Raw genomic sequence first — 27,257 nt, 5'->3', positions numbered from 1 at the left:
TCTGTGGCCCTAAGTAACAGTTCTGTGGCCCTCAGTAACAGTTCTGTGTCTGTGCGAGTAACAATTCTGTGTCTGTGCGAGTAACAATTCTGTGGCCCTCAGTAACAGTTCTGTGGCCCTGAGTAACAATTCTGTGTCTGTGCGAGTAACAATTCTGTGGCCCTAAGTAACAGTTCTGTGGCCCTCAGTAACAATTCTGTGTCTGTGCAAGTAACAATTCTGTGTCTGTGCGAGTAACAATTCTGTGGCCCTAAGTAACAGTTCTGTGGCCCTCAGTAACAGTTCTGTGTCTGTGCGAGTAACAATTCTGTGTCTGTGCGAGTAACAATTCTGTGGCCCTCAGTAACAGTTCTGTGGCCCTGAGTAACAATTTTGTGTCTGTGCGAGTAACAATTCTGTGGCCCTAAGTAACAGTTCTGTGGCCCTCTGTAACAATTCTGTGTCTGTGCAAGTAACAATTCTGTGTCTGTGCGAGTAACAATTCTGTGGCCCTAAGTAACAGTTCTGTGGCCCTCAGTAACAGTTCTGTGTCTGTGCGAGTAACAATTCTGTGTCTGTGCGAGTAACAATTCTGTGGCCCTAAGTAACAGTTCTGTGGCCCTCAGTAACAGTTCTGTGGCCCTGAGTAACAATTCTGTGTCTGTGCGAGTAACAATTCTGTGGCCCTAAGTAACAGTTCTGTGGCCCTCAGTAACAATTCTGTGTCTGTGCGAGTAACAATTCTGTGTCTGTGCGAGTAACAATTCTGTGGCCCTAAGTAACAGTTCTGTGGCCCTAAGTAACAATTCTGTGTCTGTGCGAGTAACAATTCTGTGGCCCTAACTAAAGTTTCTGTGGCCCTAAGTAACAATTCTCTGGCACTCAGTAACAATTCTGTCTGTCCCTGAGTAACAATTCTGTGGCCCTAATAACGTTTCTGTGGCCCTAAGTAACAATTCTCTGGCACTCAGTAACAATTCTGTCTGTCCCTGAGTAACAATTCTGTGGCCCTAATAACGTTTCTGTGGCCCTAAGTAACAATTCTCTGGCACTCAGTAACAATTCTGTCTGTCCCTGAGTATGAATTCTGTGGCTCTAACTAGCGTTTCTTTGTCCCTAAGTAACGATTCTGTGGCCCTCATTAACAATTCTGTGTCCCTGAGTAATGGTTCTCTGTCCCTAAGTAACTTTTCTCTGTCCCCAAGTATCGTTTCTGTGGCCCTAACTCTGTCCCTGTCCCTAATACAGAGCGGTCTGCCTCTGTTCAATGACTGCAGGCAAATGAAGAATTCCAAAATGGCCGCTATTTATAGCTCGACCATTACACAGTGCTGGCTGGCTGGCTGCTGATTGGCTGATGCGATCACATGTCGTTGAGGAATGCATTATGGGTCAGCGCGCCTTGTCTGCGCGCCTTCCCAGACATCCCCGCTCCGTCGCCGCACATGTCAGCCGCCATTTTCTGAAAAATTTCGATTCGCGCGTCCGAATTAGGCTATTTTTCGGATTCGGCGCGAAATCGAAATTTTTCCGATATTCAACTCGAATTCCACTTCGGCTACTTCGATTCGCTCATCTCTAATTATCACCCTATGTTGCACTCCTGATATAGACTGCAAACATGTCTATCTCTTAATTTCCTCTACATGGAGGCCATGGTAATTGGTAGTTTTAGCTAGATATAGTAAATTGCCAAAAGGATGTCTGCCTTTACACGCACATGAACTTTAATGGCATCCCAGTCTTAGTCCGTAGGGTTCAACATTGAGTTGGCCCACCCTTTGCAGCTATACCAAGTTTAACTCTTCTGGGAAAGATGTACACAAGGTTTAGAAGGGTGTCTATGAGAATGTTTGACCATTCTTCCAGAATCGCATTTGTGAGGTCAGGTACTGATGTCTGACGAGAAGGCCTGGCTCCTAGTCTCCGCTCTAATTCATCCCAAAGGTGTTCTATGGGGTTGAAGTCAGGACTCTGTGCAGGCCAGTCAAGTTCCTCCACCCCAAACTCACTCATCCATGTCTTTATGGACCTTGCTTTGTGCACTGGTGCGGAGTCATGTTGGAACAGGAAGGAGCCAACCCAAACTCTTCCCACAAAGTTGGGAGCATGAAATTGTTCAAAATGTCTTAGTATGCTGACGCCTTAAGAGTTTCTTTCACTGGAACTAAGGGGCCAAGCCCAACCCCTGAAAAAAAACCCCACACCATAATCCTTCTGCCACCAAACTTTACACTTGGCACAATGCAGTCAGACAAGTACCGTTCTCCTGCCAACCACCAAACTCAGACACATCCATTGGATTGCCAGAGAAGTGTGATTGGAACACGTCTCCACTGCTCTAGAGTCCAGTGGTGGCGTGCTTTACACCATGGCACCATCTGACGCTTTGCATTGAACTTGGTGATGTAAGGCTTGGATGCAGCTGCTCAGTCATGGAAACCCATTCCATGAAGCTCTCTACACACTGTTGTTGTCCAATCTGAAGACCACACAAAGTTTGGAGGTCTTTAGCTTTTGACTCTGCAGACAGTTGGCAACTTTTGCGCATTGTGCATTTCAGTATGTGCTGACCCCACTCTGTCATTTTACGTGGCCTACCACTTGTGGCTGAGTTGCTGTTGCTACCAGCTGCTTTCACTTTGTTATAATACCACTAACAGTTGAACGTGGAATATTTAGTTGCCAGGAAATGTCACAGATGGACTTATTGCACAGGAGGCAACCTATCGCGGTACCATCCTGGAATTCACTGAGCTCCTGAGAGCGACCCATTCTTTCACAAAAGGTTTGTAGAAGCAGTCTGCATGCCTAGGTGATGATTTTATACACCTGTGGCCATGGAGGGGATTGGAACACCTGAATCCAAGGATTTGGAGAGCTGGCCAAATACTTTTGGCAATATAGTGTAGCTAGAAAGAAGAATATTCTTTGATTAAGCTCACAGGAAGTGACAAGAACACTGCATTCCCTGAGAAGATCAACAGGTATTTTATGTATTTGCTGAAAATGTTCTTAGCTCGAAAAAAACGAATGCAGACACCACACCACCACACAGACCGTAAGTTGCAATATTTTAGTTTTTTCTTTTTGAGTTTAATTATCCTACAAGGATATGAGCAGGGGCGGACTGACAACTCATGGAGGCCCCCCAGGCAATAGGGGATCATGGAGCCCCTGTGTCCTTGCTCAAACTCAAAAAAGCCAATGAAAAAGGTACCAGGGGCATCTCATGGTGCCCCCTACTGACCCCGGGCCCTCGGGCAGTGCCCGAGTTTCCAAATGGTCAGTCCGCCCCTGACTCTGTGTGTATATATATAAATAAAATATATGTTTTACTGTCTAATAGGTAAGACACACAGGAAAGTGAAGTGTGTCACATTCTGTATATACAAATAAAAAACAGAACTAAAAGAAGAAATCTCCTCGAAATTAGTGGAAATTCCTCCTTTGGCACCAGAACAGATGAAACCGTAGACAGCTTGTGCTTGCCACAGATGTCTTGCAAGTTGCACCTCAAGTTGGAATGACATCCGACTTTGAAATTGTGTGACTTCACTGGAAGACAATTTCAATGTTGGATCAGTGTGACCGGGCTGTTAATTGGGCCTTGTGGTCTGTAGGATCCATATCTTCTAAAGAGGTGCTCCTGCAAAGCTTAGGAGATCATTCTTGCAAGATTTGGGATCCTCAATTTTCATAGGATTCCACAGGAACAGCTGAGTGGCTTCACCCTCTTGTAGGCAAATGGGCTGAAAGTCAGGATTAGAGATGAGCGAATCGAAGTAGGCGAAGTGGAATTCGAGTCGAATATTGGAAAATTAAATCCGAAAAATAGCCTACTTCGGACGCGCGAATCAAAATTTTTCCTAAAATGGCGGCGGACATGTGCGGCGACGGAGCGGGGATGTCTGGGAAGGCGCGCAGACAAGGCGCGCTGACCCATAATGCATTCCTTAATGACATGTGATCGCATTAGCCAATCAGCAGCCAGCCAGCACTGTGTAATGGTCGAGCTATAAATAGCGGCCATTTTAGAATTCTTCATTTGCCTCCAGTCATTCAACAGAGGCAGACCGCTCTGTATTAGGGACAGAGTTAGGGCCACAGAAACGTTACTTGGGGACAGAGAAACGTTACTTAGGGACAGAGAACCATTACTCAGGGACACAGAATTGTTAATGAGGGCCACAGAATCGTTACTTAGGGCCAAAGAAACGCTAGTTAGGGCCACAGAATTGTTACTCAGGGACAGACAGAATTGTTACTGAGTGCCAGAGAATTGTTACTTAGGGCCACAGAAACGTTAGTTAGGGCCACAGAATTGTTACTCAGGGACAGACACAGAATTGTTACAGAGGGCCACAGAACTGTTACTTAGGGCCACAGAAACGTTATTAGGGCCACAGAATTGTTACTCAGGGACAGACAGAATTGTTACTGAGTGCCAGAGAATTGTTACTTAGGGCCACAGAAACTTTACTAAGGGCCACAGAATTGTTACTCAGGGACAGACACAGAATTGTTACTGAGGGCCACAGAACTGTTACTTAGGGCCACAGAAACGTTAGTTAGGGCCACAGAATTGTTACTCAGGGACAGACACAGAATTGTTACTGAGGGACACAGAACTGTTACTTAGGGCCACAGAAATGTTATTAGGGCCACAGAATTGTTACTCAGGGACAGACAGAATTGTTACTGAGTGCCAGAGAATTGTTACTTAGGGCCACAGAAACTTTAGTTAGGGCCACAGAATTGTTACTCAGGGACAGACAGAATTGTTACTGAGTGCCAGAGAATTGTTACTTAGGGCCACAGAAACGTTAGTTAGGGCCACAGAATTGTTACTCAGGGACAGACACAGAATTGTTACAGAGGGCCACAGAACTGTTACTTAGGGCCACAGAAACGTTATTAGGGCCACAGAATTGTTACTCAGGGACAGACAGAATTGTTACTGAGTGCCAGAGAATTGTTACTTAGGGCCACAGAAACTTTACTTAGGGCCACAGAATTGTTACTCAGGGACAGACACAGAATTGTTACTGAGGGCCACAGAACTGTTACTTAGGGCCACAGAAACGTTAGTTAGGGCCACAGAATTGTTACTCAGGGACAGACACAGAATTGTTACTGAGGGACACAGAACTGTTACTTAGGGCCACAGAAACGTTAGTTAGGGTCACAGAATTGTTACTCAGGGACAGACACAGAATTGTTACTGAGGGCCACAGAATTGTTACTTAGGGCCACAGAAACGTTACTCAGGGACACAGAATTGTTACTGAGGGCCACAGAACCGTTACTTAGGGCCACAGAATTGTTACTCAGGGACAGACACAGAATTGTTACTGAGGGCCACAGAACCGTTACTTAGGGCCACAGAAACGTTACTCAGGGACACAGAATTGTTACTGAGGGCCACATAACCGTTACTTAGGCCCACAGAAACGTTACTCAGGGACACAGAATTGTTACTGAGGGCCACATAACCGTTACTTAGGGCCACAGAATTGTTACTCAGGGACAGACACAGAATTGTTACTGAGGGCCACAGAACCGTTACTTAGGGCCACAGAAACGTTACTCAGGGACACAGAATTGTTACTGAGGGCCACATAACCGTTACTTAGGGCCACAGAAACGTTACTCAGGGACACAGAATTGTTACTGAGGGCCACATAACCGTTACTTAGGGCCACAGAATTGTTACTCAGGGACAGACACAGAATTGTTACTGAGGGCCACAGAACCGTTACTTAGGGCCACAGAATTGTTACTCAGGGACAGACACAGAATTGTTTCTTGAGGGACACAGAATTGTTACTGAGGGCCACAGAACCGTTACTTAGGGCCACAGAAACGTTAATCAGGGACACAGAATTGTTACTGAGGGCCCCAGAACCGTTACTTAGGGCCACAGAAACGTTAATCAGGGACACAGAATTGTTACTGAGGGCCACAGAACCGTTACTTAGGGCCACAGAATTGTTACTCAGGGACACAGAATTGTTACTGAGGGCCACAGAACTGTTACTTAGGGCCACAGAATTGTTACTCGGACAGACACAGAATTGTTACTCAGGGACACAGAATTGTTACTGAGGGCCACATAACCGTTACTTAGGGCCACAGAATTGTTACTCAGGGACAGACACAGAATTGTTACTGAGGGCCACAGAACCGTTACTTAGGGCCACAGAATTGTTACTTAGGGACACAGAATTGTTACTGAGGGCCACAGAACTGTTACTTAGGGCCACAGAATTGTTACTCGGACAGACACAGAATTGTTACTCAGGGACACAGAATTGTTACTGAGGGCCACAGAACCGTTACTTAGGGCCACAGAATTGTTACTCAGGGACACAGAATTGTTACTGAGGGCCACAGAACCGTTACTTAGGGCCACAGAATTGTTACTCAGGGACAGACACAGAATTGTTACTCAGGGACACAGAATTGTTACTCAGGGACACAGAATCGTTGAATTAAAGAGTATGTCAGACAACATGCAGAGGAGTGGCAGAGGAGGCAATGTTTTAGGAGCGAGCAGACGTGGCAGCAGAGGAAGGGGTCGAGGCAGCACTATTCGCAGCCAGAGGCCAGTGCTCCCGGTGTCATCCAGCGGTCGTGTCTCCGACAACCCTGCCGTCATCGATTGGTTGGCTCGGTCGTCTTCCTCTTCCCAGGTCACCTCTGACACCTACAGCCAATGGTCGGTGGGTACGTCAGACACAACCGTTAGTTGGCATGGCCCGGGAGCAAGCCCACTGAAATCACATGTCCTCTACCTGCCCCTGTCCTTTGCTGTTCCCTCACCAAGGGAAGTATCGCATGCTGTGGGCTCAGCCCCACTGTACAGTGAGGAAGAGCTAACAGAGGGCGGTCAGGAATGGGGGGAGACATCTGCCTTTTCAGCAGCCAGGCGAAGAAGTACTGGCGAGGAGAGTGGCTCGGTAGCCGGTCTAGAGACAGGTCTGTCTCCTGACCCAGACGCAGCCGAGGGGGCTAGTAGTGAGGCGGAGACCCTACTTGATGATGAGGAGGTTGATCGCACTTGGCTGCCTCGTCGTCATCAGGCAATTTCTTCCGCATCATCAGGAGAAGAGGGTGCCAGCTTGGCAGCGAGCGAAACAGTCGGTGGGTTGCCCAGGAGGCAGCAGGGTCGCATCAGTGTCAGTGGAGCCAAACGGCCACGGAGTAGAGCACCAGCTCCACTGCAGCCTACCACCACGGCCAGTAGTGGTGCCGGTGCGCACGGAGGAAGTAGCAGTCAGCCAGTGAGGAGTAGCGGGGGCAAAGTTTCCTACTCGGTGGTGTGGCAATTTTTCGTCAAGCCGCCCGAGGAAGTAAACGTAGCCGTATGTCGACTATGTGGCCAGAAATGCAAGCGTGGCCAGGGGGCCCATGTTGGGACTACAGCGTTGCGTCAGCATATGCAGCGTCACCATTCGGTGGCCTGGGAAAACCGTGATAAAGATACGGCGGTTCTGCCTGCCCCAGCCCAGGGTTCCATTTTGTCATAGGGTGCTGGCAGATTACGGGCCTCCCATAGGTGCCGCCAGGCCCCAAATCGGCCATGGGCCTCATGCTGCTGCCAGGTCCACCTTGTTGGACCCTCGTTACCGTTCCAAAATGGTGGCCTTTTTCACACCTGCTGAGAGGGAGGCCAAAATTACGTACTATAAAAACCACCTATGTAGTCAGTTGGTCTCTGCCTTTCTGCGCCAACGTCCATCCTCAGACACTGTGGGCCCTGTGCGCTCGCGTTCCGCTGCCATGGCAGCAGGGGAGGGGTGGGGTGGTAGGAGAAGTGGCAGCTCCACCAGCAGCGGCTGCCTCAGTCTGCAGTCGATGATGAGTAGCTTTCTTCACCAGCGCAGTGAGGAAACTACTAACCAGCCGCAGCAGCAGCAGCAGCATCAGGTGGACCTGGAGCAGGAGCTCAAACAACAGGCTTGGGCCTACTTGGACAGCACCCTGCCAACCGAGGTAGACAATCCCCTTGACTACTGGGCAACGAAACTTGACCTTTGGCCCCAACTAGCTGAATTTGCCCTTGAAAGGCTGTCATGCCCGGCCAGTAGCGTGGCATCGGAGCGCGTGTTTAGTGCGGCAGGAGGTATTGTAACTCCGCGGAGGACACGACTGTCCACCCAAAGTGTGGAGAGACTCACGTTTGTGAAAATGAATCAGGCGTGGATTAGTCTGGATTTCAAACCACCAGTTCCTGACACAACTGACTAAATCCGCCATGAATCATGCCACAAACATGTGCCACTTTCAGGTCTCCTCACACACTGCTGGTGTGTTCCATTTTTTGTCATAGGGTGCTGGCAGATTACGGGCCTCCCATTGCTGCTGTCTCCATCGCCACACTCTGCCATGTGCCACATTCAGGTCTCTTCACACTGCTGGTGTGTTGAATTTTTTGACATAGGGTGCTGGCAGATTACGGGCCTCCCATAGCTGCTGCCAGGCCCCTAATCTGCCATGGGCCCCTGTACCACCTCCTCATGCTGCTGCCAGGTCCACAGTCTCTCATGCCATGTGCCACTTTCCGGTCTCCTCACACACTGCTGTTGTGTTCAATTTTTTGACATAGGGTGCTGGCAGATTAGGGGCCTCCCATAGCTGCTGCCAGGCCCCTAATCTGCCATGGGCCCCTATACCGCCTCCTCATGCTGCTGCCAAGTCCAGAGTCTCTCATGGGTCCCTGTACGGCCTCCCATTGCTGCTGTCTCCATCGCCACACTCTGCCATGTGCCACATTCAGGTCTCTTCACACTGCTGGTGTGTTGAATTTTTTGACATAGGGTGCTGGCAGATTACGGGCCTCCCATAGCTGCTGCCAGGCCCCTAATCTGCCATGGGCCCCTGTACCGCCTCCTCATGCTGCTGCCAGGTCCACAGTCTCTCATGCCATGTGCCACTTTCCGGTCTCCTCACACACTGCTGTTGTGTTCAATTTTTTGACATAGGGTGCTGGCAGATTAGGGGCCTCCCATAGCTGCTGCCAGGCCCCTAATCTGCCATGGGCCCCTATACCGCCTCCTCATGCTGCTGCCAAGTCCAGAGTCTCTCATGGGTCCCTGTACGGCCTCCCATTGCTGCTGTCTCCATCGCCACACTCTGCCATGTGCCACATTCAGGTCTCTTCACACTGCTGGTGTGTTGAATTTTTTGACATAGGGTGCTGGCAGATTACGGGCCTCCCATAGCTGCTGCCAGGCCCCTAATCTGCCATGGGCCCCTGTACCGCCTCCTCATGCTGCTGCCAGGTCCACAGTCTCTCATGCCATGTGCCACTTTCCGGTCTCCTCACACACTGCTGTTGTGTTCAATTTTTTGACATAGGGTGCTGGCAGATTAGGGGCCTCCCATAGCTGCTGCCAGGCCCCTAATCTGCCATGGGCCCCTATACCGCCTCCTCATGCTGCTGCCAAGTCCAGAGTCTCTCATGGGTCCCTGTACGGCCTCCCATTGCTGCTGTCTCCATCGCCACACTCTGCCATGTGCCACTTTGAGGTCTCCTCACACACTGCTGTTGTGTTGAATTTTTTGACATAGGGTGCTGGCAGATTACGGGCCTCCCATAGCTGCTGCCAGGCCCCTAATCTGCCATGGGCCCCTGTACCGCCTCCTCATGCTGCTGCCAAGTCCAGAGTCTCTCATGGGTCCCTGTACGGCCTCCCATTGCTGCTGTCTCCATCGCCACACTCTGCCATGTGCCACATTCAGGTCTCTTCACACTGCTGGTGTGTTGAATTTTTTGACATAGGGTGCTGGCAGATTACGGGCCTCCCATAGCTGCTGCCAGGCCCCTAATCTGCCATGGGCCCCTGTACCGCCTCCTCATGCTGCTGCCAGGTCCACAGTCTCTCATGCCATGTGCCGCTTTCCGGTCTCCTCACACACTGCTGTTGTGTTCAATTTTTTGACATAGGGTGCTGGCAGATTAGGGGCCTCCCATAGCTGCTGCCAGGCCCCTAATCTGCCATGGGCCCCTATACCGCCTCCTCATGCTGCTGCCAAGTCCAGAGTCTCTCATGGGTCCCTGTACGGCCTCCCATTGCTGCTGTCTCCATCGCCACACTCTGCCATGTGCCACTTTGAGGTCTCCTCACACACTGCTGTTGTGTTGAATTTTTTGACATAGGGTGCTGGCAGATTACGGGCCTCCCATAGCTGCTGCCAGGCCCCTAATCTGCCATGGGCCCCTGTACCGCCTCCTCATGCTGCTGTCAAGTCCAGAGTCTCTCATGGGTCCCTGTACGGCCTCCCATTGCTGCTGTCTCCATCGCCACACTCTGCCATGTGCCACATTCAGGTCTCTTCACACTGCTGGTGTGTTGAATTTTTTGACATAGGGTGCTGGCAGATTACGGGCCTCCCATAGCTGCTGCCAGGCCCCTAATCTACCATGGGCCCCTGTACCACCTCCTCATGCTGCTGCCAGGTCCACAGTCTCTCATGCCATGTGCCACTTTCCGGTCTCCTCACACACTGCTGTTGTGTTCAATTTTTTGACATAGGGTGCTGGCAGATTACGGGCCTCCCATAGCTGCTGCCAGGCCCCTAATCTGCCATGGGCCCCTATACCGCCTCTTCATGCTGCTGCCAAGTCCAGAGTCTCTCATGGGTCCCTGTACGGCCTCCCATTGCTGCTGTCTCCATCGCCACACTCTGCCATGTGCCACTTTGAGGTCTCCTCACACACTGCTGGTGTGTTGAATTTTTTGACATAGGGTGCTGGCAGATTACGGGCCTCCCATAGCTGCTGCCAAGCCCCTAATCTGCCATGGGCCCCTATATACCGCCTCCTCATGCTGCTGCCAAGTCCAGAGTCTCTCATGGGTCCCTGTACGGCCTCCCATTGCTGCTGCCAGGAGGCAGCAGGGTCGCAGCAGTGTCAGTGGAGGCAAACGGCCACGGAGTAGAGCACCAGCTCCACTGCAGCCTACCACCACGGCCAGTAGTGGTGCCGGTGTGCACGGAGGAAGTAGCAGTCAGCCAGTGAGGAGTAGGGGGGGCAAAGTTTCCTACTCGGCGGTGTGGCAATTTTTCGTCAAGCGCCCGAGGAAGTAAACGTAGCCGTATGTCGACTATGTGGCCAGAAAGTCAAGCGTGGCCAGGGGGCCCATGTTGGGACTACAGCGTTGCGTCAGCATATGCAGCGTCGCCATTCGGTGGCCTGGGAAAACCGTGATAAAGATACGGCGGTTCTGCCTGCCCCAGCCCAGGGTTCCATTTTGTCATAGGGTGCTGGCAGATTACGGGCCTCCCATAGGTGCCGCCAGGCCCCAAATCGGCCATGGGCCCCGTACCGCCTGGTCACGCTGCTTCTGGTCCCACAGTGTGACCTGGGTCCCTGTACGGCCTCCCATTGCTTCCACTCTGCCATGTGCCACTTTGAGGTCTCCTCACACTCCTGTGGTTTTCCATTTTGACACAGGTTGCTGGCAGATTACAGGCCTCCCATAGGTGCCGCCAGGCCCCAAATCGGCCATGGGCCCCCGTACCGCCTGGTCACGCTGCTGCTGGTCCCACAGTGTGACCTAGGTTCCTGTACGGCCTCCCATTGATTCCACTCTGCCATGTGCCACTTTGAGGTCTCCTCACACTCCTGCGGTTTTCCATTTTGACATAGGTTGCTGGCAGATTACAGGCCTTCCATAGGTGCCGCCAGGCCCCAAATCGGCCATGGGCCCCCGTACCGCCTGGTCACGCTGCTGCTGGTCCCACAGTGTGACCTGGGTCCCTGTACGGCCTCCCATTGCTTCCACTCTGCCATGTGCCACTTTGAGGTCTCCTCACACTCCTGTGGTTTTCCATTTTGACATAGGTTGCTGGCAGATTACAGGCCTTCCATAGGTGCCGCCAGGCCCCAAATCGGCCATGGGCCCCCGTACCACCTGGTCACGCTGCTGCTGAGCCCACAGTGTGACCTGGGTCCCTGTACGGCCTCCCATTGATTCCACTCTGCCATGTGCCACTTTCAGGTCTCCTCACACTCCTGCGGTTTTCCATTTTGTCATAGGTTGCTGGCAGATTACAGGCCTCCCATAGGTGCCGCCAGGCCCCAAATCGGCCATGGGCCCCCGTACCGCCTGGTCACGCTGCTGCTGGTCCCACAGTGTGACCTAGGTCCCTGTACGGCCTCCCATTGATTCCACTCTGCCATGTGCCACTTTGAGGTCTCCTCACACTCCTGCGGTTTTCCATTTTGACATAGGTTGCTGGCAGATTACAGGCCTCCCATAGGTGCCGCCAGGCCCCAAATCGGCCATGGGCCCCTGTACCGCCTGGTCACGCTGCTGCTGAGCCCACAGTGTGACCTGGGTCCCTGTACGGCCTCCCATTGCTTCCACTCTGCCATGTGCCACTTTGAGGTCTCCTCACACTCCTGCGGTTTTCCATTTTGACATAGGTTGCTGGCAGATTACAGGCCTTCCATAGGTGCCGCCAGGCCCCAAATCGGCCATGGGCCCCTGTACCGCCTGGTCACGCTGCTGCTGGTCCCACAGTGTGACCTAGGTCCCTGTACGGCCTCCCATTGCTTCCACTCTGCCATGTGCCACTTTGAGGTCTCCTCACACTCCTGCGGTTTTCCATTTTGACATAGGTTGCTGGCAGATTACAGGCCTCCCATAGGTGCCGCCAGGCCCCAAATCGGCCATGGGCCCCCGTACCGCCTGGTCACGCTGCTGCTGAGCCCACAGTGTGACCTGGGTCCCTGTACCGCCTCCCATTGCTCCCACTCTGCCATGTGCCACTTTCAGGTCTCCTCACACTCCTGCTGGTTTCCATTTTGTCATAGGGTGCTGTATGGCCTCCCATTGCTGCTGCCTCCACCGCCACACTGTGGCTCCAAACACTGGTTTTGGCCCCGTGACTGGCCAAATGAGTGAAATGTGCGGTGATTCTAAGATCGACGGCACTCATCTGCATGTCATACTGACTGACAGTATTATTTCTCTTCCCCAGCAGACTCCAAGGGCATTTAAATTAAAGGTACAGTGTTCCTGTAATATTAAGTCTCTCTGAAGCCTAGAAACACCCTTTTTTAAGTTAAATTCACAGCGAATATATTCGACTCGAATCGAATATTGTCCACGAATTCGCCGAATCAGTCGAATCAAATTTTTGAATTCTTCGCTCATCTCTAGTCAGGATCTAAGGTGGGTATTTTAGCCTTTTTTTTTTTTTGCCTGGCACAGGGATGTAGGATGAGGAGTGGGATGGCAGCTAACATATAGTGTGTGCAATTCATTTTGTTATGAAACAAAATTTGGACAAAATTTTCATGACTCAGAGATTCAGATGTATCTGAACTTCCAAATCACAATAGTAAGGAATCTAAAACAAATTATGTGAATATGAAAATTAATTCAAATTTGAATTGGAAACATATTACAATAAATACAGTATACAAGTAAAATAAAATGATGATTCCTACTTAGGCTGCTTCATAGAAAAGAATAGAAAAAACCAGAATGGAATAGAACAGGAAACCCACTCTCTAAGGACATGTTGGTAGATTAATTGGCTCCTTTCTAATTTGGCCCTAGTATGTGTATGAATAAATGAGTTAGGGACCTTAGATTGTATGCACCTTGAGAGTTAGGGACTGATGTGAATGTACTATATACTGTATATGTAAAGCGCTGCATAAATTGTCGGCTCTATATAAGTACCTGTAATAAATAAATAAATAGAATAGAAATGGATAGAATAGAATAAAATATGTAGTGCTACCCTCTTGAGGGCTGCTGTGCTTCTGGGTTCCCCTAAGCTTTGCACAGCCAGGCAACATGCATTTTCCACACTTGCATCCACAGTCAGTGAACAGTCCATGAACTTGTTTTTTTTTTTTGTTATTTTATTAGTTGATATAACTTGGATAGGGTAGTAGAGATTGTGGGATTCCCAACTTCAATATATCAACGAATCAATGCAACGTTATTTATTTGCAGGAATAGATCCTGGACTGTTCTCCTACCTGAATGTGTTCAGTCTTTACAGGTCAGTAGCAAAAGCCCCATATGTGCTAAGGACTCTCAGGCCCCCTCTGAAAGTTAGCACAGACTGTTGAAAACTACATGCATGGGTGTTTCCTCTCCCCTGTAGAACTGCTCCCAGCTCCACAGCCTGCCGCTGAAGATCTCCCAGGACAAGGATAAAGGATTAGGCACAGTGCTGTCCTTTGAAAACTTGCTACATGTAGCAGTCTTTCCCTTTGTGAATCCTTGGGTGTACTAATGTACTCACTCTGTTCTCCTTGCTCCCACCATTCCCCGGCAATGATCCTGTTTAAACAGCGATGTTGAATGGATCCTCCTGATCCAGCCAAAGCCTAGCCCACCCTAGATCTAGGTGACCCCTCTCTGGCCACTGACATCCTCCTTAGCACTTCATCTTCCACCCGATTCCCCTGCTAGCACTCATATTTTTTTTGTTTACAAACGATTTTATTGAATATAAGTAGACAATAAAATAACAGCACATTTTCAAATATTAACAGCAAAAACAAGGCACTTTGGAAAAGTACAATTCAGAAAAATATATCATAATAATGAAGAGAAGAAACAGAAGAAAAGTAGATTGCAAGTACATGAAATACGTTAATAAGAGAAATTGAATGATACGTCTGTCAACAGTATCTGTCAGTCATTGTTTACTGAAAACGTTATCAATCATGCAATAAATGTCTATAATCCCTCCATGACTCCCATTTTTTATCAAATAAGTGCATCTTATCCAGCAGAGTATAATGAATGCGTTCCATGAGCATTACAGCATCAATTCTGTGTAGGATGGAGGCCAAAGGTACAGCATTGGATCTCCAGTGTAAGGCAATAGACCATAAAGTGGCAATACAAATAGTATGTATCAATCTCATAATGGCATCAGGGACCCCTGGGATATGAGCCCCCAATAGGCAAATCTGAATAGATAAGCATACTGGGGTACCCGCCAGTGAGGTGGCCACCTCGGATATCCTGCGCCAAATCAAAGATATGGACGGGCAATCCCAAAATATATGCACCAAAGTGCCTGTAAAATCACAGCCTCGAAAACATAGAGGGGACGTTTGTGGGTACAATCTATGTAGTCTTGATGGGGTATAATACCATCTAGTTAAAACCTTAAGGGCCGTTTCACGAACCGAAAGAGATCGAGAGCTTTTACAGATATTATCCACCATGGAATCCCAATCCTCATCCGAAAAAGTGGTACCACTATCCTCCTCCCACCTTTGTCGGTACAACGGAGGCGTATGAAAAAGACAAAGTAAAGATTGGTGATAAAAATTGGAAATAAGACCCCTACCCCTGGGAGAGTCACGGCTGGTACATTCAAAAAAGGAAACCAGAGAAGACGGTGTAAGGCCAAAATGTGATTCAAAAAAGTGTCTAATCTGTCGGTAACGATGGTACTCGCGAAGGGGAATATCAAAAAGCGCGCGCAGCATATCAAAGGTAATGTAAGATCCTCCTCTTTGAAAATCAGATAATCTGATAAGAGATTGATCATACCACCAACGAAACAGTTGAGGAGAAGAAAAAGCTGGTGCAAAAGTTGGATCACCAAAAAATGAAATACCGGGGGGAATAGGAGAGACCAAATTTAATTTAAATTTGTATGTGGACCAAAGTGTCATTGAATGGGTCACTATGGAGTTATAAAAGGTAAGTGAACGTGGAGAGACCCTGGACCACAAAATGCTCGGTAAGTAGAATGGGCGTATGGACTGAGATTCAAATTTGACCCATGGGATCTGAGAGTTAATAGTTGCCCACTGTGATAGCTGCGCAAAACGAGCCGAAAGGTAATATAGCCAAAAATTGGGAAGACCGAGGCCTCCAGTCCGTTGTGAGCGGTATAAAATCGCTGAGGCAAAACGTGCACGCTTATTACCCCAGATAAAATTATTAATGGTCCGCTGAAATTGGTTCAGAAACGTTTTTGAGACTGGAACTGGAAGTGCTCTAAAAAGATAAAGAAGTTTAGGCAAAATATTCATTTTAACAGCCGTGACTCTACCCAAGAAGGAAATAGGATAACCATGCCAAATCCTCAGTAGAGTAGATAGACGTGATATACACGGTGGATAATTAGCAGCAAACATATCTGAATAACTGGGAGTGAGATTAATACCTAAATAGGATATCCGGTCTGTAGACCAGCAGAATGGAAAAGAACTGCGGAGAGATGCACTTGGGGAATCAGGAATATTAACCGGCATAACCACCGATTTGGTAAAATTAACAGTAAGACCTGACGTTATAGCAAAATCATTCAGTATGACACATAAATTAAGCAATGAAGTCAACGGGTTAGTAAGAAAAAGCATAACATCATCAGCATACATGCTCATTTTAAATTGTGAGACTAACAATGGGTAGCCTGAAATATCCGGGTGTGATCTGATCGCTACTGCCAAGGGTTCCAACACCAGTGCAAATAAAAGGGGTGAAAGGGGACAGCCCTGACGGGTACCTCTACCCAATGTGAAAAAGTCTGAATTGCAGCCAGGGAGCCGTATTCTTGTCTTCGGAGAGTCATATAAGGCGTGTATACCGGCTAAAAATTTGTCATTAAAGCCCATTTTTCGTAGCAAGGAAAACATATAGGGCCAAAGAACACTGTCAAAGGCCTTGTTTATATCCAGACTCATCAGCAGGACCTCTTTAGAATGTAAATTGGCATCTTGAATAACATTGAGCGTGAGGCGAATATTATCAGTGATAAATCTGTCTGGGATAAATCCAGATTGGTCCGGAGAGACCAAAGAGGAGATAATAGGAACCAACCTGTCCGCCAAAATGCGGCTAAATATTTTCAGATCATTATTCATTACTGAGATTGGTCTATAATTTTGTGGTAAGCTGTGATCTTTCTGTGGTTTGGGTATTAAAGACATGTTAGCCAACAGCATCTCCTCCGGGAACCTACCCCCCTGCAAAACATCATTAAATAAAGTTATCAGATAGGGAGCCAAAGTAGAGGCAAAATGTTTGTAATAACTAGCAGTGAACCCGTCTGGACCTGGCGCAGTAGAGCTTTTCAGGGCGCTAATTGCACGAGTTATCTCCTCCAGAGTGCAGGGGGCATTAAGAGAAGCAACTTGAGAAGGTGTGAGAGCAGGGAGGGGTATAGAATCCAGCCACGAGGCTGCTGGTGAAACAGAGTCCAACCGTGGAGGGGCTAATAGGTTAGAATAAAAGTTTTCAAAAATGCCCAAAACCTCCTGAGGCAGAGATGAGATAGCACCCGAGTTAGTACGCAATTTATAAATATGTGGGGGGCGCATGGAGTGATTCAGTTTCCTTGCAAACATAGTGGAAGCCGAGTTGCTATGTAACAAAAACGAGGCTTTTGACTAGCGGAGAGCTTTTTCAGTTTTTTGGGATAGCAGAGTATTCAATTCTAAGCGCTTTTGAGATAATAACTGTTTATTAAGAAGAGATGGGTTAGCAATATGACTTCGGTAATGTGCTTCCAATTCTCGGGTAAGAAGCAGAATTTGCTGCCATCGTTTTCTATTTCCGGATGAAGCCATAGAAATAAGGCGGCCTCGTAGGACCGCCTTATGGGCTACCCATAATGTGGCTGGAGAAATATCAGGAGTCGAATTAGATTGAAAATATTCCAAAATAGATGCAGCTACTTCAGGGCGGGAGTCAACATCCGTAAGCATAGAATCATTGAGTCTCCATGAGAAGGGAGTGGGTGCAAGTCCCATACATGTGATAGACAAGGCTATAATATTGTGATCCGACCAAGGACTCAAGTGGATGTTAGCTATCCTAGAGTTTGCTAATAAAATAGGGGTGCAATAAATATAGTCTAATCTAGCATAAGAGTCATGTGGGTGAGAATAAAATGAATATTCTCTAGCTCCTACATTATGCGCCCTCCAGGCATCTACTAACTGGAGGGCCTCTAGTCTTTTAGTAAGTGATTTTGGGAAGGCGTGGGAAGAGTGCAAGGGTGAGCTATGGTCCAAAAGAGGATTTGCTACCAGGTTGAAATCACCACCCACCAATAGATGGGGTGACAAAAATCTATCAAGAACATCAAAAAATTTTGAGAAAAAGGTAGCTTGTGCCGAATTCGGTGCGTAAACATTTGCTATTGTAAGTTCTCGGCCTGAAAGGGTGCCCTTAAGAATAATAAACCTACTGTCTGGATCACGGTACACATGTTGAACCTCAAAGGGGATTGAATTATGCAGAAAAATGGCCACCCCTCTACTCTTGGAGGAGTGTAAAGTATAATACCCTTGTCTATAAGATTTGTGAAAATATGTCGGGTGTTTTGCGGCTGCAAAATGTGTTTCCTGCAATAAAATAAGTTTAGCCCCTAATCGCCTATACTGGAGAAAGGCTGTTTTGCGCTTGTTTGGCGAATTGAAACCCTGGACATTATGCGAGATACATTGAATCACCATAATATGCAAAAATTATTACTATCAGCAAAAAATACACATTGACAAGACATATACTCGAATTATTTGGCTAGATGTAAGGACCTTCAAGTCCATAACAAATAGACTTACGGGTAGCATTACCAGTCTGGGGGACATCCAGACCCCAAAATGGGGGTCGTGACGTCCACACACCGGCATCAAGCCAACATCATGTACTAAAGTTTTGAGGAAAAAAAAGACAAAAAACAGTAAAAGTGAAGCAACGATAGCTTCGACAATGAAAAGAGTAACTGAGAGACATGGATCAGGTATGCAATTAGCTGTACCTGAAAAAACAAAAAATTTCAACATCAAAGGGCCAATCGGGCCCAAACCCTGTCTCCATAACACATGAAAAACGGAGCCGTCACCCCACAATCGGGCGGTGATTCCTCCGGTCATGTCAGGAGGCAGGGTGGGGTAACGTGTCCAAGAGTTGTGAGACCATGAATCAGTGGGCGATATTCAGAGGGCCCGAAGACCCTTGTTAGACTTAAACACATCCAGTTATCAACGAGAGAGCATACATAGTCTATATAAACACAGAAACAGCACAACAGCGTCCATAAAAACACATAACCCCAAGGTGTAGGGGATGCTGAAAAATAGAAACCCTGTGGGTTGCCTCCTATCCCAATCAAGGGAAACCACAGACCAGGAACATCGATGCAAGTAATAATAGGCAGGAAGGCATGGTCCCATCAGCCTAGTTCTTGTCGGGCCCTCCTCCTGTCCCTCCGTGGAGATGGAGTGTGCCAGATAGGAGAGACACGAGGTGTAGGGGGAGGACGCTGAGGCGATGGGGCATCCGCCAGGCCCAACTTGGTCAGGATCTCTCTGCCTTCAGGAAGGGATGTAGCAATATATGTGCTCCCATTATGTGGAACTATCAACTTAAAAGGGAAGCCCCATTTATAACGGATACGAGCTGAAAAGAGAGCCGTTGTAACCTCCTTCATTTTCCTGCGCTTCTCCAATGTAGCCGGAGAAACATCTGGAAAAATTTGTAAAACCGAGCCTTCAAAGGAGATCGTTGGAGTATTGCGAGCAGCTCTGAGTATGTATCTTTTGGTTTGCACCACTCATGTTCTTCCTGGCAAATTCAATCATGTCAACAGTAGTCTGCAGCTGAGCAATAGCCTCCTGACTTCTGCCTTTAGCATCCCTGAATTTTGTCAGAGCCTGTTGGTAGGCACGTTTGCGGGCCTTTGTAGAGAGTGATCCAAGCGAATGTAGTAGCTTGTATTTCCTGTCGATAACTCAAAGCCCTCTGTTTTTGCAGCTTCCTTTGCTAGCTCTTCATCAGTTGGTGGCAGATATTGTTCCAGAAGAGTCTCGGACTTTGTCTTCTTTGGTCAGGAAATCCTTTAGACACAGAACAATGTCCCTAGGCGGTTTATCACTAGGGGGTTTAGGGCGCAGGGCTCTATGGATGCGATCACAGGCAAAGGACCCGGGGATGCGATCCGGAAGGAGAGATTTGAATAGCTTGGTAACGGTTTGTGAGAGATCAGATACAGATTCCGGAATTCCCCTGACTCGCAGGTTATTTCTGCGGTTGCGATTATCAAGGTCCTCAACCTGTGCCTGCAATTGTAAAAAGGCCGTTTGTAGATGATCATGTTCTCTGGAAAGGTCCCCATAGGCCAGGCTAAGTTCATCATGTTTAGTTTCCAAGCGATCGGTTCTAGAGCCCAATGTGGCTATTTCCTGAGAGAGAACATTAGTGCTTTTGTGTAATTCTGATTGGAATTTGGCGGCCAGTTTGGTGTACATGGTTTCCAAGCAAGATTCCAGGTCACCCTTTGTAAGTTGCTGTGCATCTTCACTGACCAGAGTTAATGAAGGAGCTGTGATATCCCGCATGGGTTCGGATGGGGATGCTCGTTCTGCGTCACCTGGAGACATGTTGCAAATCTCGTGTGTCTTAAGTAGATATGTAGTGAGGGACTTTTGAGCTTGTCCCTTCTTTTTTTTGGTGGACGGCATACAGAGAGTCTCCCGGGGGTGATCAACTGGAAATAGGATAACAAAAGGAGATATTGACCCCAGGGGACCTATAACGCCCGAATCAGGTCTAGGGTTGTATTTACATAAACGCTGTCAAGCTTATCCGAAAAAACTTTATATTGTAAATACAGTTAGCAAGCTATGAGGATGTAGAGTGGACATAGGCCGTGGTGCACCCCATTAATAGCTCCAGGATCTGGGAGGAACAGGGGGGCAAGTATAGAACAGAGGATCCCTCATGATGGCCTAAGAGTCCTCCAGGGCAAATCTAGTCAGCCCATGCACCCCTCCAGGGCAGTATATAGGCCTCAGTGGGTTTCTGGGCCCAGCAAAGGCTTCAATCACAGAGGAACGGGGTCCCTGGAGTGGTGGGCGGGAGTCCCATCTCCCGAGTCACCAAAGGTGGACAGGATGGTCAGTATCCACCAGCCTCCTGCACTCACCGTGGCTCGGATGTGAGGGGCAGGAGGTCCGGACCGGATGCAGTAGGCCGCAGCCACAGGGAACGGCAATATGCTGCGCCGCCTCTTCCCCAGGTCCAGGGGATGCAGAGGGTGTCACCGATGTCCCAGGAGGATCTGCCGCCGCCCGGATGGCAGCGGATGCAGACACAAACCTCCGGAGTCCCGGACCATGCGGCCGCGCTAGGCCGCACGCATCCGCCGCCACAGATGGCGGAGATATCCCCCGGGGCCTCTCTCCCAGGCACAGGGGAAGCACCTAAGGATCCAGCCGCTCCGCCGTGGTCCGCAGCAGCACGGATGGCGGTGGATTGTATAGGTAGGCGACGGAGCTCCGGATTATGCGGCCGCTCCGGTCGCCATCTTGGACACGCCCCGCTAGCACTCATATTTATGGGTTAGCCTTACCATACTACCAGGGCCTCCAAACCTGGGATTGTCCAGACTTTCATAAACATGTCTCCACCCCTCCTGCCCACTGGCTTCTGGAAGCTTCCATGGTCCTCCAGAACCAGGCGGAGGCGATAAAGTGCCAACCTGCTGAGTCACTCAGGTTGACTATAGACTAATGTTGACCTGCAGTCACCCAACCTATTTACACAGCTACCATGAGTCATAATATATTAAATGTACCTACACTAACACTAGCAGCACACTAGAGGGTGCTACAAATAGAATATAATAAAACAGAATAGAATTAAATAGAATAGAAAATAAAGGAATAGAATAGAGAAGAATAGAATAAACTAGAATAGAATAGACATTTAAAGAACAGAATAGAAAAGAAAATAACTTTTTGATCCTCTTTAGAAGAAGGCAGTTGGTTTTACTCATCCAAATAATTCCAAACTCCTATCCCTATCATTTGGTTCCCAATCCATCCCCAATCCTAAATCACTAGGCATAACAAAATTATTTAAATAAAGAAAAAAGTACTTGCCTTAGACTCTAGCTTCCAGCCCATTTCAGCATGATCCTAGAAAAACTTGGGAGCCCACATCTTGTGGAAAGTTGCCCCTGCAATGTTTAGGAGAGCATACTTGCAAGATTTGGGATCCTCAGCTTTCCCAGGATTCCGTAGGTACAGCTAAGTGGCATCACCCTTTTGTAGTCAAATGGGCTGAAATCCATGATCTAAGGAGGCATTCTTGCATTTTTTTATTTTTTTTGTACAGGGATTTAGGATGAGTGGGGTGGGAGCTGCCATATAGGTATTATTCACAGCAAGGTCCGCTTTAAAGTCATTATTCGACTTCTTGGTCTGCTTTAGATGAAGGCAGTTTGTGGGATAGGTGCAGTGTGGTGCAGCAGTAGTAATGACACTGATGCTTGTGATACAGAAACCAATGTAATAAAGAACTTAAAGAGCAGTTCTCCCTACACTAGCCACTTCACAAATGTGTGCCAAAACCTGGGGGGCAGGGACTTAAAAAGACTCTGCGTGACCCAAGATGGCAACAAGGGTAACCTAGATGCAGTATAGCCAGCTGGAACACTGCTCCTGGGAACTGAGGGAACCATAAAGAGAAGTTTCCGTTGACCTCCCCTCCAGCTGCAGTACTGTTCCGGACGAGCACCAGTAGAGAAAATAGACTCCACCTGCCTACAAGTTGGTTGTACTCTTCCCAGTAATTCCAAACCCATAACCCCATTATTTGGTTGCCATACCAAGAAGGGAATATCTCTGGTTAAGAATTTTTTGTTTTTCAAATAAAATGTATTTCATAGCAGGATTTAGATGCGTTGTAACATTTACAATTTTTTTCATTTCAATGATGTTTATACATTTATAAAAGGAGTTACAAGCCAATCCAGAAAATTATACATCCATTTTCCATAAACTGCCGCCAGTCAGGGCTGATACAAGCAATACACAAATACAATTTTCCAGGACAATTGTCAGTCAATGATAGCCACAAGGGTCCCATAGGGACTTATAAATGTGACGCCCGTAACAATAAGGTAAAAGAGAGAATGAAAACTAAAATGAAACTTTTGTCAGGCCTGGCGTCAGAGACTACCATAACCTGTATGGAGGATCAATAATCAACAGGCCATAAGGGGAGACACCCCCCATGGCCTTTAATTAACCATATCCAATACCAGGGAAAGAAACATAAAAGGAAAGAAAGGAAGAAAAGAGAGAAGGGAAAAGTGAAAAGAGAACTAGAAAAAGAATAGAGAGGGAGAATGAAGAAGAAAGGACGCGTGAAGGAGGAGGAACCGGTGGCAACCAGGCACTGGGTACAAGACGTGAACTGTATATAGATTCTCTATATTGTCCATCATCCAGCCTAGGATTGTGGTGAGCGATATTTCATCCAAGGATCCCAGGTTTTTTCAAAGTAGGCCAACCTATCATGAAGAAAAGAGGTCAAATGTTCATTGACCATAATCCAGGTCAGCTTGGCCTTCAGGAGGTCAAGGGATACCAGGGGGGGACCTCCAAGAGCGTGCTACTATTTTTTCATTGATTTGTTTCATGTTATTCATTTTTTTATTGCTCGTCTTAAAACACATCAATGTTCCTTTTAGGGCTATTTTCACATCTTCATTCTTCAGGCTGTATATAATGGGGTTTAATACCGGAACTAGAGCTGTGTTGAAAAGCGAGAACACTTTATTGGAATTTATATTGTCACTTGAAGCTGGCCTCAGGTACTGACAGAGAAGGGTCCCGTAAAGAAGAATGACCACTGTCAGGTGTGATGAGCAAGTGTAGAAGGCTTTACGTCTACCTGAGTTGGTAGGGATCCTCATAATTGTAACAATAATAAAGACATAAGAGATAAAGGTGAGAACAAATGGGGTTAGGCTTAAAAAGAATATACCTTCCGTGAAAATCAAGACTTCCAGTGCAAAAGTGTCACTGCAAGACAGTTCCATAACTGGTTTGATATCACAGAAGAAGTGATTGATAATATTGCACTTATAGCAAGAAATCTGTAACAACAACACAATGTATGGTATAACTGCGATAAATCCCGTCAGCCAGCTCACCGAGAACAGCGCTGAACAACGTTCAGAGCTCATGACCGTCACATAATGTAAGGGTTGGCAGATGGCCATATATCGATCATAACTCATCGCTGTCAGAAGGAACAGCTCGATAGCGGTGAAAGATGAAAATAAATAAATCTGAGACATACAAGAATAGAAAGAAATCTGTTTATTTCCTGTTACAAACATGGCAAGAATTTTATGCTGCGTAACTGTAGAACATGACAGATCCAAGATAGCTAAGTTACAAAGGAAGATGTACATGGGAGTGTGAAGATGAGGGTTGGTGTACACCAAGAGAAGAATGACTAGGTTTCCAATGAGAGCAAGGAGGTAAGTGAGAAGAATAAACACAAAGGTGACAACCTGGTGTTCTGGCACATCAGAAAAACCTTGAATAATGAAAAAACTCCAACTTGTCTGATTCATCATAACCTTTGCTTTGTTTTTGAGCAGGAATATATAAGAAAAGAGAGAGTATTTTAACAAATCAGCAATATTAGACACACGATTGACAACTAAGTTATCTGGAAAGGTTCTTCCAGGTCATGGTATAGCTAGTAGTAGCTAGTTATGTAGCTTGACTTGTTTTATGATGTTGAAGATGGTTGCTGTTAATCTAGGTAGCTTCTTTTCTTTCAAAGAAACTGCTTGAATAAGCAACAAAACATAATAGACAATGTTTGACTTACTTGTTAGAATACCATTAATAATAATAATTCATACCTTATTCGTATGGTATGATCCTGCTCACTAATACAAGAATTCTCTTGGGAAGTAGTAGCTGACATCAATGCGGAGAGCGGTTTGGTGATCCCCATAGATCCTCTCATACTGCTCTCGGGAATATAGGATACTGTTGACAAAACACATTGTAAAAAATCTATTTCTCTTTTGTGAGGAGTGCAGGCTAGCCTCTTGCCTACTGCATATGGGCCCTAGCGTTTGAGGGGGCTCTATTCTATGGGAGGTGTGTGCCTGGGGGACCTTTTGGAGTAGTTTTACCTTAGATTCAAGTCCATGTCTCCCCGAAATACATAATTTCTGAGAACTGGTGGACCAGGATACAGATTTGGAATTCCTATTTGTACCTAAGCTAGAGTTGTCTTGTGTGCAATGCCCAGCTATAATCACTTGTTCTTGTGTTAGAGACAAGGAAGCAACTCTCTGGTGGATGCACCTATATCTTTCATACAGTTTTGTACGTTGGAAATACTATTCTCTCTAAGTGGACACTATCTGACCCACCTACTCTGCAGCACTGGAGATCTATGGTTAATGCAGTTTTACCATTTTACAGACTTACCTATTTGGGATGCAATTGCCCTAAAAAATGTATGAAGATATGGACGGCATAGGTAGAGGCAAGAGATGAGATGAAAGAAAGTATGATACATCCAATGGCGTTGTTAGTACCCAGTGCTTCTAGAAATGCCTACATGTAGGCAACTAGGGATCCCTCTTTCCTGCTCCCACCTTTTTATTCTACTCCTCCTTCCCCTCTTCTCCCTTCCCTACTGCCTCCCCCCCCCCCCCCATTTTTATCTCTCTCTAGGTCCATAAGGGCTATTGGTCATTACCTTTTTATATTTCTGTATTATGCCCCTTCCTTCTGGATGGCTCTACTGGCATTGACCTGTAATTGTGGTTGTGGACCAAAGTGCTTGTGTATACTCAACTGTTTTGACCTGTAAGGGAATCCCGTGGAGACGATTGGCGAATAGAAGCACGCATGTGCACAGAAATGCGCGATCGCACACACGTACAGTGAAGATTGGCGTCAGATGGACAATTTAAAAGGTGCCTCTGCCTGTGCTGAGTGCTGACTGGTTTTCAGCTGTTCCCCGTTTCCTGCTTGTTCCTGTGTGATTTCCTTGTTGCTGACCCGGCTTGTTCCTGACCTGACTCTGATTACTCTTCTGCGTGATACTTGTTCCTGACTTCGGCTCTGCTCCTGACATTGGCTTGTTTATGATTTGGTACCTCGCTGTCTGCCCGTTGATGACCCCGGCTATTCCTATGACATTGCTCCTGTCTCCCATCCCAGCTTCCTGTCTTACTCTGGTGCACACCTGGTGACCATACCAGCTCTGCATATCACTACTAATCCTGAATCGGAGGTTCATCAGTCTTCCAAAGTCTCCAGCTGCAAGAGCTGCAAACAAAATCTGCTGGTGCTCTTGTCCCTCTGGTCCCTGGTTTGTGTTTATGTATCATTATGTGCTGTGGTATTTCTGTACAATATTTAGTTTGTTCTCTATGAGAATATGTGCCACTGATGTTTATGTTGTTTCTAAAACTCAGTGAATGTTACCTGTTAAAAAAAATATTAATACAGTAGATGTAAACCCTAACTGGATGTTATTTAGATTGCTAAAACACTGGGCATTATGTACAAGGCGTACGTTGGTGGCAGAACCAACCTGTAAACAGAAGCCCAGCCGCTATAGCAGCAGTATTTTCTCATTGAACTGTAAGCTTTCTTGTGGAAGTAATCACTTCCAAATGTACTGTAACATAATGCCCCCTCCTCCCAGCTTGACCACCCTTCCCCACCAAACCATGTGTTCCAGGCCTACCTGTCCCTCCTCGGTGGTCAGGACCATCATAATGTCTCACTTGGGTGGCCAGGATAATGGCAGGTGCATAGAAGCAGAGTGGCATAAGACCATCCAATATCTCTTTGGTGATTTTTCCTTCAAAGAATGAACTTAAAAGCGATCAGCTCTGGGCTCTGGGTTCAGAGCTTTCATTTCCTGGCCTTGATTAACGTAAAAAAAAAGGGCAGAGGTTACATTGACCACTGATGTCTCCCCAAAGAGAACCTACCACCTGCAGAATGCTATCCCATAGTGGGTTTGTCAGTCCTCTTGTGAAAGCAATAAGTGTAACCCAGTGTTATTTTTAATGAAAAAATGGGTTTGATATACAGTACAGTAGTAGTGATGGGCCAAACACCCCCTGCTTGGTTCACGGTCGAACATTCGAACCTACTGAAAGTTTAATGGCAAACTTCAAATAGGGACGATTTACTGAGCGGTATGCGGTAAGATACCTCTCAGCTACTAAAATACTGAGTTATATTATGAAGTCATGCAGTATTTTAGCAGTGATTGTAAGCTCGAAAGAGCAGGGCCCTCGATCCCCTCATGTTTTGCATTGTATTGGTATTGTTCTGTCACATGTTCTGTCCCCCTTTGTAATGTACAGCGCTGAGCGAACTATTGGCGCTTTATAATTACTGTATAATAATAATAATAATAATGTTTCAGCTGTCAGTGGGGTTCCCCGTTGACAGCTCTATGTAAAAAGAACTGCCGGCATTG

At 47.2% G+C, this 27,257-nt stretch overlaps 1 protein-coding gene across 1 annotated transcript; it reads right to left on the bottom strand.

Moving 5' to 3' along the window:
* Positions 1-23,352: 23,352 nt before the first annotated feature.
* LOC149446772 (olfactory receptor 6C4-like) lies at positions 23,353-24,360 on the bottom strand. Its single transcript, XM_089652718.1, has one exon. It carries the CDS (start codon positions 24,358-24,360, stop codon positions 23,353-23,355), a length of 1,008 nt encoding a protein of 335 aa, XP_089508844.1.
* Between the last annotated feature and the right edge of the window lie 2,897 nt (positions 24,361-27,257).

Source organism: Staurois parvus, unplaced genomic scaffold, assembly GCF_062004578.1.
Source record: "Staurois parvus isolate SC_StPar_1 unplaced genomic scaffold, SC_StPar_1.0 ptg000691l, whole genome shotgun sequence".
NCBI lineage: Eukaryota > Metazoa > Chordata > Amphibia > Anura > Ranidae > Staurois > Staurois parvus.
The sequence above is the reverse complement of the archived record's forward strand: the minus strand, read 5'-3'. Positions and strand labels throughout refer to the sequence as shown.

What these genes read in the sequence shown, in the direction of transcription:
- LOC149446772 (XM_089652718.1), bottom strand. Translation starts at nt 24,360, where the DNA reads ATGAATCAGACAAGTTGGAGTTTTTTCATTATTCAAGGTTTTTCTGAT.